The sequence below is a fragment of the Cajanus cajan genome, chromosome 10, assembly GCF_000230855.2.
Source record: "Cajanus cajan strain Asha chromosome 10, NIPB_CcT2T_4, whole genome shotgun sequence".
Lineage (NCBI taxonomy): Eukaryota > Viridiplantae > Streptophyta > Magnoliopsida > Fabales > Fabaceae > Cajanus > Cajanus cajan.
Genome location: NC_138526.1, coordinates 51,844,614 through 51,858,983, shown reverse-complemented (window position 1 = coordinate 51,858,983; position 14,370 = coordinate 51,844,614). Strand labels below are relative to the sequence as shown.

The 14,370-nt window shown below is 33.7% G+C and overlaps 2 protein-coding genes and 1 long non-coding RNA gene across 3 annotated transcripts; 2 read left to right on the top strand and 1 right to left on the bottom strand.

Annotated features, from left to right (window-relative positions):
• Positions 1-10: 10 nt before the first annotated feature.
• LOC109806414 (Pentatricopeptide repeat (PPR) superfamily protein) lies at positions 11-3,256 on the top strand. The gene has a single exon (XM_020368807.3). The coding sequence runs from the start codon at positions 658-660 to the stop codon at positions 3,118-3,120; it is 2,463 nt and encodes an 820-aa protein (XP_020224396.1). The 5' UTR covers positions 11-657; the 3' UTR covers positions 3,121-3,256.
• Positions 3,257-4,413: 1,157 nt separating this feature from the next.
• LOC145952574 (uncharacterized) lies at positions 4,414-7,507 on the bottom strand. Its single transcript, XR_014430014.1, has 2 exons — positions 5,937-7,507; positions 4,414-5,002 (listed from the first exon to the last, which is right to left on the bottom strand). It is a non-coding gene; the product is annotated as an uncharacterized LOC145952574 (long non-coding RNA).
• Positions 7,508-12,535: 5,028 nt separating this feature from the next.
• On the top strand, positions 12,536-14,187 carry LOC109806265 (uncharacterized). The gene is made up of 2 exons (XM_029272810.2): positions 12,536-13,652; positions 14,053-14,187. The coding sequence occupies exons 1-2, from the start codon at positions 12,623-12,625 to the stop codon at positions 14,082-14,084; spliced, it is 1,062 nt and encodes a 353-aa protein (XP_029128643.2). The 5' UTR covers positions 12,536-12,622; the 3' UTR covers positions 14,085-14,187.
• Positions 14,188-14,370: the final 183 nt, after the last annotated feature.

The window sequence follows — 14,370 nt, the reverse complement described above, 5'->3', positions numbered from 1 at the left end:
TTGTGTGTTGCCAACATAAAGGCCATTTATCTCTGTGACAATTATAATACTAGAGGAATAAAGACGTAATTAAGCCTTTTTATTTCAAATATTTTCCTTTCGATTACACTTAAAACTTGTAATTTATTGCTACAATTTTTTATTTTTATTTTTAATAAGTTAAATTACAATTTGGTCTTTGTAACCAGCTAAAGCATCAAATTCTTTTGCTAGTTCCCATCACTTTGAATAGTTACCATCCTGTATTGAGTCCCATTTTATAAAGAAATGATCAAAGTGTATTACTATATATAAAAAATGTAAATCTTAAAATTTAATAATTAATAAATTTGATAGAAAATTAACTTTTTATATATTTAAAATTAAAGATATAAAATATATTTATTTTATAATAGAGATCAAATGACATATCGATAAAAATAAATAAATTAAATGTATAATTTGATTTTTTAATATTATTTTTTGTACGATGTTGGAAAAGTTAATCTAAACAAGAATTTAAAATTAAGAGGTCAAGGCTAAGACATTTGAGTTTTGAGTTTTGAATTGCAGTCCTCTGACAGTAAGAAGAATACGAAGTGCATGTTAGTGTTACAGGCAAATGAAATGAGCATCTTTAAGATGAAGACTCTTCCTTGAAACCTTGGAAACTGAACAATGTCGAAGGCCATTCTTTCTCGAATCAAACCACGTCACCGCCCCAAAGCCTCCCACTTTCTCCCTCCACGTATCGCCAACCTCGTTTTCGACGTCATCCGAATCCTCAGAACCCACCCATCGAACGATTCCCTCGAATCCCGTTTCGCCCAATCCGAGGTTCCCGTTTCCGACGTTGCCCACTTCGTCATCGACCGAATCCACGACGCAGAACTTGCATTGAAGTTCTTCGATTGGGCTTCCACCCGACCCTTCTCTTCTCCTCTCAATGAGGTTGCTCGTTCTTCTCTTCTCAAGCTCTTGGCCAGGTTCAGAGTCTTCTCGGAGATCGAGTCCGTCTTGGAGAACATGAAAGCCCAACACTTGAACCCTACCCGTGAAGCACTCAGCGCTCTGATTCTTGCATATGCAGAATCTGGGTCCATTGATAGGGCCCTTCTGTTGTTCCATACACTGCGTGAAATGCATAATTGTTTCCCCAGTGTTGTTTCCAGCAATGCGTTGCTGAATGGTTTAGTGAAAAGCGGGAAAGTTGATGTTGCGCTTCAGCTGTATGATAAAATGCTTCAAACAGATGATGGTGCTTGCGCGGTTGTGGACAACTACAGCACCTCCATAGTGGTGAAGGGTCTATGCAAGATGGGGAAAATGGAAGAAGGTAGGAGGTTCATTAAGGATAGATGGGGAAAGGGTTGTGTGCCACATGTGGTGTTTTATAATATGATTATAGATGGCTATTGCAAGAAGGGTGATCTCCAAGGTGCAACTAGAGTTCTCAAGGAGTTGAAAATGAAGGGGGTTTTGCCGACAGTACAAACTTACGGGGCTTTGATCAATGGATTTTGCAAGGTAGGGGAGTTTGACGCAGTTGATCAACTTCTGACAGAAATGGTTGCAAGGGGCTTGAATGTGAATGTAAAAGTGTTTAATAATATTATTGATTCTCAATACAAGCGGGGTTTGGTATCTAAAGCGGCTGAGACGATGATTAGGATGGCTGAGATGGGTTGTGAGCCGGATATTACAACTTACAATGTGATGATTAACTTTTCATGTAAAGGTGGAAGGATTAAAGAAGCTGATGAACTCATAGAGAAGGCAAAAGAAAGGGGATTGCTGCCTAATAAGTTTAGTTATACCCCCCTCATGCATGCTTATTGCAAACAAGGGGATTATGTTAAGGCATCGAATATGCTTTTTAGGATTGCTGAAATAGGAGAAAAACCGGACTTGGTTTCTTATGGAGCTTTTATCCACGGAGTTGTTGTTGCTGGGGAAATTGATGTTGCACTGATGGTCAGAGAGAAAATGATGGAGAGGGATGTATTTCCTGATGCTCAAATTTACAATGTTTTGATGAGTGGTCTCTGCAAGAAAGGGAGGTTTCCTGCCAGCAAACTACTTCTTTCAGAAATGCTTGATCGAAATGTTCCACCGGATGCATATGTTTATGCCACCTTGATAGACGGGTTTATTAGAAATGGTGAACTTAATGAGGCAATTAAGCTTTTTGAACTCATAATTGGAAAGGGTATGGACCCTGGCATTGTCGGTTATAATGCCATGATCAAAGGTTTCTGTAAACTCGGAAAGATGACAGATGCTTTGTCATGCTTAAACAAGATGGAAAGTGTTCACCATGCTCCAGATGAATACACATATTCCACAATTATAGATGGATATGTAAAACAACATGACTTGAGTAGTGCACTCAAGATGTTTGGGCAAATGATGAAAGATAAAATCAAGCCAAATGTGATCACCTACACCTCTTTGATCAATGGATTCTGCATGAGAGCAGATATGATCAGAGCTGAAAAAGTTTTCAGAGGGATGAAATCTTTCAATTTGGAGCCTAATGTTGTCACATACACGGTACTAGTTGGGGGTTTCTTTAAGGCCGGTAAACCTAAAAAAGCAACGTCCATTTTTGAGCTAATGTTGATGAACAGTTGTCTTCCAAATGATGCTACATTCCATTACCTGATAAATGGTTTAACAAATACTACACCTAGTTCAGATCTTATTGGCAAAAATGAGTCTGAAGAAAACGAGAGATCCTTGATTTTGGATTTCTTCGCAATGATGATTTTGGATGGATGGGAGCAAGTGATTGCTGCTTATAATTCTGTTATTATTTGTCTTTGTAAGCATGGAATGGTTGACACTGCCCAATTATTGCAAACTAAAATGCTGAATAAGGGGTTTCTTATAGATTCTGTATGTTTCACTGCTCTGCTACATGGCTTATTCCAAAAAGGAAAATCAAAAGAATGGAGAAATATCATATCCTGTGATCTGAATAACATTGAACTCCAAACTGCTCTTAAATATTCCCTGACATTAGACAAATACCTATATCGGGGAAGGCTCTCAGAGGCTTCAGTTATTTTGCAGACCTTGATTGAAGACTCCAAGTTTTCTGATCTACCGGAGAAAGATCAAAATGTTGTAGAAAAATAGAGTTAGGAAATTCCCGTGCATCAGGAAATTCTATAAACTAAAGAAGTCAAACAACAATTCAGTCTCATGTATGAATGTATATGTAAGGTGATCTATATATAATTTAAAAAAGACATGCCGATTTTTTTCTCCTGAATTCCATTAAACTTCTTGACGACAGTGCACATCAAAGACACAGTGCAAATTATCTTCAGACAAGCATTTTACAAAGAGGAGTTTGAATTGATATGATTTGTAGTTACACGGTATGCATTGCATGAAGGTTTACTTTCCTTCCAATGGAAGCATCATGAGCGTGTGTAATATTTATATACAAATGTTTGAAAATTGACATTTCGTTAGTCTGATGCAGTCATTATTAGCTTTGGAAGCTGTCCAGTTCCTTCCCAGTTACCACCATAGAAGGAAAATTTCCCTGACATTTATAACACGACCCTAAGGTTATTTCTTTGGGTTTTGGTAGTTCACTTGTCATATTGGGGAAAGTACTTCAACATGATAATATATTTCAGGTTTAGTATTTATGATAATATGTCCCCTCTGATATATTATTTGCTGTTTGAGTGGCTTCTTTGACCCCTTGTCCACTTTCCCATGGCACGAGCATTATTGCAGCAAGCTAGAGACACAAAATAGTTTCTGAGTCATGGCACTGGAACATTGTTGAGATTTCCGTTGAAGTACTTTTGTTATAATTGTAAATCAATTTGATTCAATTAACGGTCTCAAACACGGCAAGTATACCGGCCGTTCAAGTAGTAAAAATATCGTATCCACAGGGATTAGAAGGTAATATAAGCATTTATTGACTATTCGTGACTAAAGAATAATTTCAAATTCATAGTTTGTGCAGTGAATTCAAAGTTGTGACTATTGGAATGAAAGCTGTAAATAAATATTGTTTTGTGAGTGGAAAAGGTAAGGAATGGTATTGTGGTATTGTGAGGTTGTGGGGGTCAGATTTTACCAAACGTAACACTAATGTATCCTTAATCTTTTGTTGAATTCATTGCTTAGTCAACCCAAGAGTTTACTCAAACCTAATCCCTTAGAGAAAGAGCCTAGGTGCGGATATTGAATATCAATCCCTTGAGTACCCAATATCTACACCCGCATTACGGGCTAGGGTTTAAGACTACTAATGGGTCAAGCTCTATCCCTAGATACAATCACCACTAGGCATATGTTTCAGAACTAGTTTCAAAGGTTGTTTTCCAATACCCATGGAACCTTAAATCATGCAAAGGGTGATCAATCCAAAGCAAGCATTAAGAATAGAAACAAACACAACAATGAATAAAACAACATGTATATATATCATTAAAACCGTAAAGATTATAATAGAGTACGTTGGTTACATCTAACCCCACAAAAATTGGGTGAAACCACTCACAACAATGAGGGCAAATACAAAATAGAGATGGAAGAGGAAGTGAAGAACCGAAGGAAAGATCCGCACACGGACGATCCCAAGCCTTGGGAATCCCTTCCGCAGCTCCTAGAGGCGCCCAATGTGAGAATGAGGGTTTCTCCCCCGAAAATGGCTTCAAATACGGGCCAGGGAGATCAGATTAGGTTTTCGCGCCCGACATGCAAGTCTTCGCGCCCGGCGCGTACTCTTCTGTGCACTTTTTGCCTCATTGTAAGCCCGGCGCAATTTCCTTTTACGCCCAGCGCGATGTCTTCCAGAGAGTTTCAAGTACTCTCTGTCTCGACCACGCCCGGCGCGTGTATTCTCTCGCCCGGCGCCATGGCTTCCAGGCTCTGTTTTACCAAGCCCGGCGCGAGTCATCTTGCGCCTGGCGCAATTTCTTCTCTGCTCCTTAGCCTCTTTAGTTTCCAATCCTATGGATCTTCAATCCTCCAGTCCCTAGCTCATTACCTGCACAAAAAATGAGGTGTATTAAGGTATTGTTAGCTAAATTTGGGTTAGTTATATCTGCACACAAAATGAACCAAAAAGAGAACAATTATATTGCAATGGTTCAGAGGATGAGTGGAATTCGTTCAATAAGTCTCATCCAAAAAGAGGTAAAATTGAGACTTAACAACTCTCCCAAACTTAGAACCTTGCTTGTCCTCAAGCAAAAGGTAATTAATCTAGCAGATAACAAGCAATGCAAGTGAGTCAAATTCTACATCCTAGTTCGCTTGTATTTTCTTTTCACAAGCATGAACCTAAGATGGATTTCCAGCCACAATTATTGCAATAGAACATGACAAGGGGTAAACAAAGGTTTCAAAAGAGATCAAAGAGCTGAAAAGAGTAAAGACTATCTGTGTATGCATCCTCACTAGGAAAGTGTTTCTCTCTATGCACACTAGTGTATCAGGGTGAGTGTTTCTCTCTAGTCTACTACTCACGCCACATGATTCAACTTTGCTCTTCGTTTCCAACTGAAACCAGTGGTAAAACAAATGCAGGCACTTAACACAAGGTCTTTATTAGGGCAATTCTGGGTCAAGCAGTAGCAATCTTGTGATTTTTCAAGAATTGAAGGTGCTATGACTTAAGAGAGCAATTAAGAGTGCGTTGGAGTCTTCTCAAGGATTCAAGAAGGAGTGTCGTGTGGAAATTCATGGAGTTTCTTCAATCCGAGACTCCATCAATTAGGATTTGGGAAGCTGAAAAGGAACCTGTGGAGGTAGTTGACATCAGGAATAGTTGGTTCTGTGGTATGCTAGTCTTTGGGCTTCAGCAAATAGTGCGTTGGAATTGGGTGCTTAATGTTTTTGAGGCATTCGTAAGAGCACCTCCAACAGTAATTGCTTAAGGTGTATCTTAGAAATAAGGAACAAAGCTTATAATAGATTACCATTGAAGTGATTTGACGTGGTAAGAGAAGTTGAATATTTTTGGATTCGTTCCTTATTGTAGCTCCGATGCTCGGGATTGTGAAATTTCAAATGGAGAGTTTTGAATGGTTCATCCCTCCAAGTTGGAAGCTTAAACACCCTCCTCTCGATTATTCCCCCCTCACCGACTCTTGCATGCGTCTTTTCTTCTCGACCAACGCAATCGAAGCCATGGCGAAGATCGAGATGAATAGCTCTATTCCCATTCATTGCAACGACATGATGTCGCGCTGGTGGCGGTGAGGCTACAGAGAAAAGGCATCGTGAGTTTCTCATAGATGGGTACCAGGATGAGTGTGATGGCGCTGAACACGGGGATAGAACCTGTGGGGATTTTGAAGTCCCCCGAGTGTTCGCTCCATGATGTTGGCTTGGCTTAGGAAGAACGTTGTGAAATAGTAATACTCGACACCAAGTAAGATAAGGATAGAACAAATGGTGGCCGTTGCAAGTAAAAAAGATAAATAAAATTAAACCAAGTAAAATTAAACACAAAGAAAAGAAATGAACACAAAGTAAAAAAGATAAATAAAATTAAACTAATGCTTCAGACCGTTGAGAGAATGGAATGTTGGAATTAAAACACTATCTTGCATAGACCCTTCACCACTAAGGAGATGTTGTAGTTGTCCACAACCGTGCAAGCACCATCATTTGTTTGGAGCATTTTATGATACAGTTGAAGCGCAACATCAACTTTCCCGCTTTTCACTAAATACTATTCATCTACTATTCACACAATATTATATTTCCCTCATTGATTATTTTTTTATATTTTTTCTGTGTTCAGGGCAAAAGTTTTACATGGATCCTAATCAATATAATTTTCAAATTTATTTTAATTATTTACAAAATCAAGCACCACCTCCAATCCCTTCTAGTAAAATTCTCAAAATCCTCATTTTTTTTATATACCCACCACCACCACACTCTATCAATGATAATTCTCCAAATCCTCATTTTTTTTATGTTACCACTACCAACCAATCCCAATATATTTTATAGGCCTTCAATGTTTTTTGAAAAAGTTGTGGAGCCATTAAATTGGAAAATAGAATCACCAATTGGTTCAATATTTGAGTCTCAAGTTGGGCTAGAGAACATCACACTTTATGTAGGAGGACAACAAAGAGAAGAATTATCTACTTAGAAAAAATCACGTGTTAGCTTCTCGATGGAAGAGGATAATCTCCTTATTCAATCATGGTTTAACATTTCGAAGGATCCAATTCTAGTAGTTGATCGAATTGAAAATAGTTTATGGATAAGAATTAAAGAGAATTATAACAACAATCACAATCAATTTTTAAAAAGGAAACCATGTCAGTTAAAAAATTGGTTTCAAATAAATAAAGTAGTTCAATTATTTGTCGGGTGTTACAAACAAGCTTGTGATAAAAAAAAAAAAAGTGGCAACTCAGAGAAAGACATCATGGCAAATGCATATAAGATTTACTCACAAGATGTGGGTGATAAATTCAATTTTGAGCATGCATGACTATTGTTAAGAGACGAACCAAAATAGAAATTTGAATCAGTAGAGAGCTCTTCTAAAAGATCAAAGATCTCTAAATTTGGGCAATATTCAACGTCTTTTAACACAGATGCAACCAATGATTGTGAAGAATATGACTTAACAATACCAATGTCTCGTCTAATAGGCCAGACGACAACAAAAAGAAATAGTAAAGCAAAGGTTGACAAAACATCTTTCGACAGAAAGAAGTTGGATAATACAGCAAAAGTAATGTTAGAGAGAAGTGCTGCAGTAAAAAAATTGGCTGAAGCGAAGGAGGCGGCTAACTTTAGTGCAATGTATGACATTCTCAAGAAGGACACATCTGGGATGACTAAGAGCAACTCAAAGATCACGAATTGGCTTATAATTTTATTAGGGGCAAATTAGGACAATAGGTATTATTGTAATTTTAATTATCACAAATTAGATTAGTTTTTTCGAGATGCAATAACAATCTGACAACACTACTCGTCGGAGGGAAAAAAGAATGATGATTGATTGATGTCATGAAAAAGGGCATAATCGATTGTTCAATGATTACTTCTCTGAGAATCTAGTTTACATAGATGTTCAATTTTGATGAAGGTTTCGAATGCAAAGGCATGTGTTCCTTAGAATTATAGAAACCCTTGGTCATTATGATGACTATTTCCAGATGAGGGTTGATGAAACTTGAAAGAAGGGTCTTTTACCATTACAAAAATGCACAGTTTCAATTCATATATTAGCATATGGATCAAGTGGTGGTAGTATAGATGATTATGTTCAAATTGGTGAAAGCACTGCTGTAGAATGCTTAGAGAGATTTGTATCTGATGTGTGCAACATATTCGAAGTTGAACACCTTAGGAGGCCTAAAAATGAAGATGTTGAACGACTACTTCAAATGGGGAAAGCATGTGCTTTTTAGGTATGTTAGGATCTATTGATTGTATGCATTAAGAATGGAAAAATTGTCCAGTTGCTTGGAAATGACAATTTTGTCGAGATGATTACAACAAACCCACAATTATGTTTAAAGTTGTAACTTCATAAGACTTGTGGATTTGGCATGCCTTTTTTGGCATGACAAGTTTAAATAATGACATTAACGTGTTGAATATTTCAAATATGTTTAATGACATCTTGTCAGGACAAACTCCTATTGTACAATACATAGTGAATAAAACCCAATATAATATGAATTATTATCTTGCAGATGGTATTTATCTATAGTGAACTACATTTGTGAAGACCATTCTTATGCCACAAGGAGAAAAGAAAAAATTATTTGTCGAACGACAAGAATCAACCAGAAAAGATGTAGAATGAGCATTTGGAGTGTTGCAATCTCGATTTGCAATTGCACATGGACCAACACGTGCTTGGTGTGTCGATACATTGAAGAACATCATGTATGCATGCATCATACTACATAACATGATTGTTGAAGATGACACACATAAAATATTAATTTTGATTATGATAATAGTGGTAACGAAGTCTGACTACCGATGTATCTATTGGTGCTCATCCTATTTTTACTACAACATGCTTACAAAAGGAGGACACATCTTCGTGACAAACAACAACACTGACAACTACAACACGACTTGGTGAAATATATTTGAGAATGTTTTGGATATCATAATAACAAAAATTAGTGCATATTTATTGTTATAAATAATTTATCGTGCATTTATGGTATTATGTAATTTCTTAGTTTTTATATTTAATTTCATTGTAATTTTTGTATTTCTTTTTATTATTGCATTTTTTATCATGTAATATTTTTATTTTTTATTCATATTCATATATAATTCATAATAATTAATCTTTTTAAAATTTTTTCAAAAAATGAAGTATGAGTTGTCAAAAAGTGGAAGTGCTTATAAGCAACTTTTATTAAAACAAAAATTGTATAAATATAGTATAAGTGCTTATAAGTGATGTGGCATAGTGAGATCCATTTAAAGTAAATGAAAGTTGTTTATAAGCATCTCTCAATATTGTAGATGCTTTAAGTTAGTTTTATTATTCTGAGAGGTTTTTGGTTGGTTTTATAAATGGTTGTGATCTATGATGCAAGTTAATCAATAAATCTATCTACCTTGAATAAAGAGTCTCTTTGGTAAGTGTTTTGTGTGTGTGTTTTAGGTTTAGGGTTTAGGTAAGTGTTTTGTGTGTGTGTTTTAGGTAATTGAATTGACATTTCATAGATACAAGAAAGCACATGTACAAAACCATTCCATGGAGTGCAAGCTGGTGCTTGAAACAATGTGAAGCTACACCTCGTCAAGTATTACATGTGCTCTCAAAATCAGTACAAGCTCAACTTCACGTTTATGCTTAATTTGTTGCCACTTAATCTTCGTTAGAGAATGACGGAGGGGTCCCAATGACAATGTAGCTGCAAATTATCATATAATTGCATGTAAATTCTTATATATATTTGTAATATATGGGGTTTATAAGACTATTTAGTTAATTCAAATTTCATTAGTTTCTTAAAACATAAATTCTACAAATGCTTAAATTTCAAATTCTTTATAAATTCTCCTTTTAAACAAAGTATTTTACTTCAAAGGATTTTAAATTCTTTAAATAAATGAATTACTTCATTTAAATTCTTCATCTAAACACACTATTAAATTTCTCATAATGAAATCAACTATAACCAAATTTTAATAGTGTCCTTCACTTTTATTGCGAATCTATTGTGTATAAATCATTGCTTGATACAATCCATTTGATTTACTTGAAAATAAAAAGTTGTTTCATTTTCTTAAATTTAGAACTCTACTTTCACTCTTCACCAAAGTTTTGTCAACTAAATATGAATATATTGTTTGATAATTTTTGTTATTTTTATTAGTTCTTGCATAATGATGTATGGTTTATGAGATAAAGACCAAGAGAACTAAGTATAAGATTTTAGTTCGAATCTTTTTAGTTGTGGTTACTGATTTCAATAACAAGAACCAAATCAATAACATTCGTTTGAATTTATTGAATAATAAGGTAAGGGGGCAAAATGAATAAAGCATGTAACTAATTTTTAAATTTATTTGTTTATTTTTACTTATCTATTTCTATCTAAATTATAAGCTAATTTAGTAAACGCACTCAAAACAACCAGTTTTAATTCTTTTTTCTTATAATTTTAGTCCTATAGATATTTATCTTACGGTTGGAGTTCTTATCACAATTTGCCAATTATGTGACATAGTGTTTATTATAATAAAATGAATAATTTATGATATAAGAAAGACAATATAAAACTTTACAATTTTCTAAGGAGTAGAAAACTGTAAAATAAAATTTTAAAATGACAAGAATCATAAGAAAAGTTTACGAGTAATAATCATTTTAAGCTCTCCCCTCTATCTATAAGTATATATATATATAAAAGATAGTAAGGGTTTAATCTAACAGCAAATAAGCGATAGAGAAATAGGAAAAAAAAAATGTTATCTTCGTAAAAAAAAAAAAAAAAGTAAAATTTGATGCATATTTGTCTTAAGTATCCAAGGGGCAAGGGTTGGCGAAACCCTGACCCCTTCAATTTTTCATCAAAAAATAATGCAATTAAATGCATTTTTTCTCTCTAAAAAAAGTATAAAATTAATATAATAGCAGTATAAAAGTTAAACTTTATCAATCTAATATTATTTTTATGATTATATATATAATCTTAGATAATTATAAATTTGTAAATATGTAATTTTTTATATATATTTTAAATAATGTAATGCATGTTAAAATAAAATCAAGTAATGAATCAAAAATTAAATTTTAAATTATATACAATTTTGTAAACTTAATATACTTTAAACATAATAAAAGTTAAATGCTTAGATTAATATAAAATTAATTTGTAATAAAAGCCTAGTAAATTATAGTTTTACAAATTTTGACCCTCAATGTATTTCATAAAAAATACTCTTATAAATTATTAATTAATTCAATTATTTATGTTTTAAAATGTTTATTTTCAGCCCTTTTATATTTGTCTTCTAAATCCATCCTATTGGTTAAGGAAAGAGAATTTAATTTTTCAAAATGAATGAAAAAAATAACATCATAATTTAAATATCTTAAAAAATTATATAAATTAATATTCTTTAAAAACATTATTTTCCTAATCAAACTATTTTAATTATAAAGTTGACATATAATAATTTCCCTTTTTAAAAGAATTAAAGTTCGTATACATATCAAACATTTATAAATAAATAATAAAATGAAATGACTTTTAATTTTAATGAAGCATCTCTTTTTCAAACCGAATTTTTCCAAAATGTCAACATTGTTTGATGGAAGATTTTATTCTATCCAACACACGAATGGGTAGTAAAATATTTTTTTTATTTATAAATTAATGTTATCAGAAGGGCTTGATAATTTAGCGAATATAATTAAAAATAGTAATTGCATAACCTTTTTTTTTCTTACATGTAACTTTTTTTGTAAGAAACAATATCAGTCGAGGCATGTTCAACCACGCATCAAATGTAAGATTTACCTCTTTAAAACAAAAATACTTAGCGTTAATTAAAATTTGAAAGTTGAAATTTTAATAAAATTCATATTTTATTATACATGTGCATGAAATTATTATTTTTAACCAATAAATACAACTGTTTATCTTCTAAAACTTTCTCTCCCTCTCTCTTTTGCTACCTCTAAATTAATATCTCACTTTAAAGAAGTTAAATATATAAACATCTCTTCAGATGGAAAATTTAAAACATAATTTAACACTTTAAACAATTTATTTTTTTTATGCATATACATCTAAAAAATACTCTTTAACCAAAGAAAAAGAAAAATAAATATATGGATGCAGCAGTAATTAGTGTAATGATCAAATATATTCTATTTTTTTATGTAACTATATATTCCATTTTAATCTCAGAAAGACAAATATATATTCCTACCTCTTGGAAAAGAATCGAGTCAGGATATGTATAACAAAGATCAAAGGTCATTATAAATACTTTATACTTTATAATAAACATTTATACACTTCCTGGATTATCTTATATTGCAAAATTCACATATTCTACAAGTATAAATTCACAAACATCAACCAAATTGAGCTCAAAACTACAAACTAGTTCAATTCACGGCTAACTAAACCAAATAATGGAGAAAATGAGAGCAATAATACTAATTACTCTATTATTGTTCATAGGTGCGGTAGTTGCTGAAGAGGCTGATATTGGTGTAGTCATCAATCCTATGCTTAACTATAGTCAACCTCAAACCATGAATCCTACTAAAGACTCTCGTGATAGATCCACAAACCCTATGCTTAACTATAGTCAACCTGAAACCATGGATCCTGCAGAAGACGCTCGTATTGGTAGATCCACAAACCCTATGCTTAACTATAGCCAACCTGAAACCATAGACCCTGCAGAAGATGCTCGTATTGGTAGATCCACAAACCCTATGCTTAACTATGGTCAACCTGAAACCATGGATCCTGCAGAAGACGCTCGTATTGGTAGATCCACAAACCCTATGCTTAACTATAGTCAACTTGAAACCATGGATCCTGTAGAAGACGCTCGTATTGGTAGATCCACAAACCCTATGCTAGACGTTCGTATTGGTAGATCTACAAATCCTATGCTTAACTATGGTCAACCTGAAACCATGGATCCTGCAGAAGACGTTCGTATTGGTAGATCCACAAATCCTATGCTAAACTATAGCCAACATGAAACCATGGATCCTGTAAAAGACGCTCGTATTGGTAGATCCACAAACCCTATGCTTAACTATAGTCAACCACAGGCCTATGAGTCACCCAGATTCAAAAGGTTTGTGACACATTGCAGCTCGCATGTTGCTGAATCATGCAGTGGAACAGAACCAATATTAATGCATCATGATAATGGTGGAGTAAACCTTGCTCCTTGCCTTTTTGATTCAATGGAGAGGTGCTTGGTGGACCATGGAGCTTCATTTTATGAAACAAGTTCACGTAAGCCAATCCAATATCAACCAATCCTCATTGAGACTATAAAGTTCCGAACCGTGTTGAGAACATGCACTCACGTCAGTGCAAGGAGTTGCTACACTGGTTCTAATGTTGTTGCATCAGAATTAGAGGCTTGTCTCATTCCATCTATGAATCAATGTGTGTATCCCGATAGTGTTAAATCTGGTATGTCATGTTTTTGCCAATTACTTCACTCATTCGTTTTTAAACTTTACAAGTAATATGGATTCTAATGATTTTTTCTTACATAAGATATATTTTTATTGATTTGAATATGTTGGAAATCACATTTACGCTTATATGTTTTTATATTGATATGATATAAGTGATTAAATCTAAATTCTCATAAATTTAGTTTTAGAAATCACTTATATATATTAATGAAGATTTTGCATGCACTTATGAATTCACGTTTCTCATTTTTATTTTTTTTTAATAATTCGAGACTTTATTTGTATTTCACCTTAATTATATGACAGGCTTCATAATATTCACTTAGTTTATTATTGTCTTTAATAATCAGTCGTTTAAATTTGAAGGTTTGAAAAATATGTTATTGATGCAGGTAGCCCACCTATTAGCCCCATCAGGAAGTAAAATTATGTGAGACATATGGTGGCATGCATGCAGTACTAGTATAAGAATAACTGGGTTTGGTTTGCTCAGCTTCTATAATAATAACAATCCTTATTTATGAAGAGACTAAGCTCTTTATCTCCTTTGTGATAAAAATAATTGGTTTGCAAGCTTTGTTTTATGATGAAGGATCTGTTATACCTTCAATACTATCTATATTCACTGGCATGTAAAAGAAATCACCGAATGTCATTATCGATGATGCATCGCGTTCCTACAAAATAGTAATAAAAACATGCTTAATGTA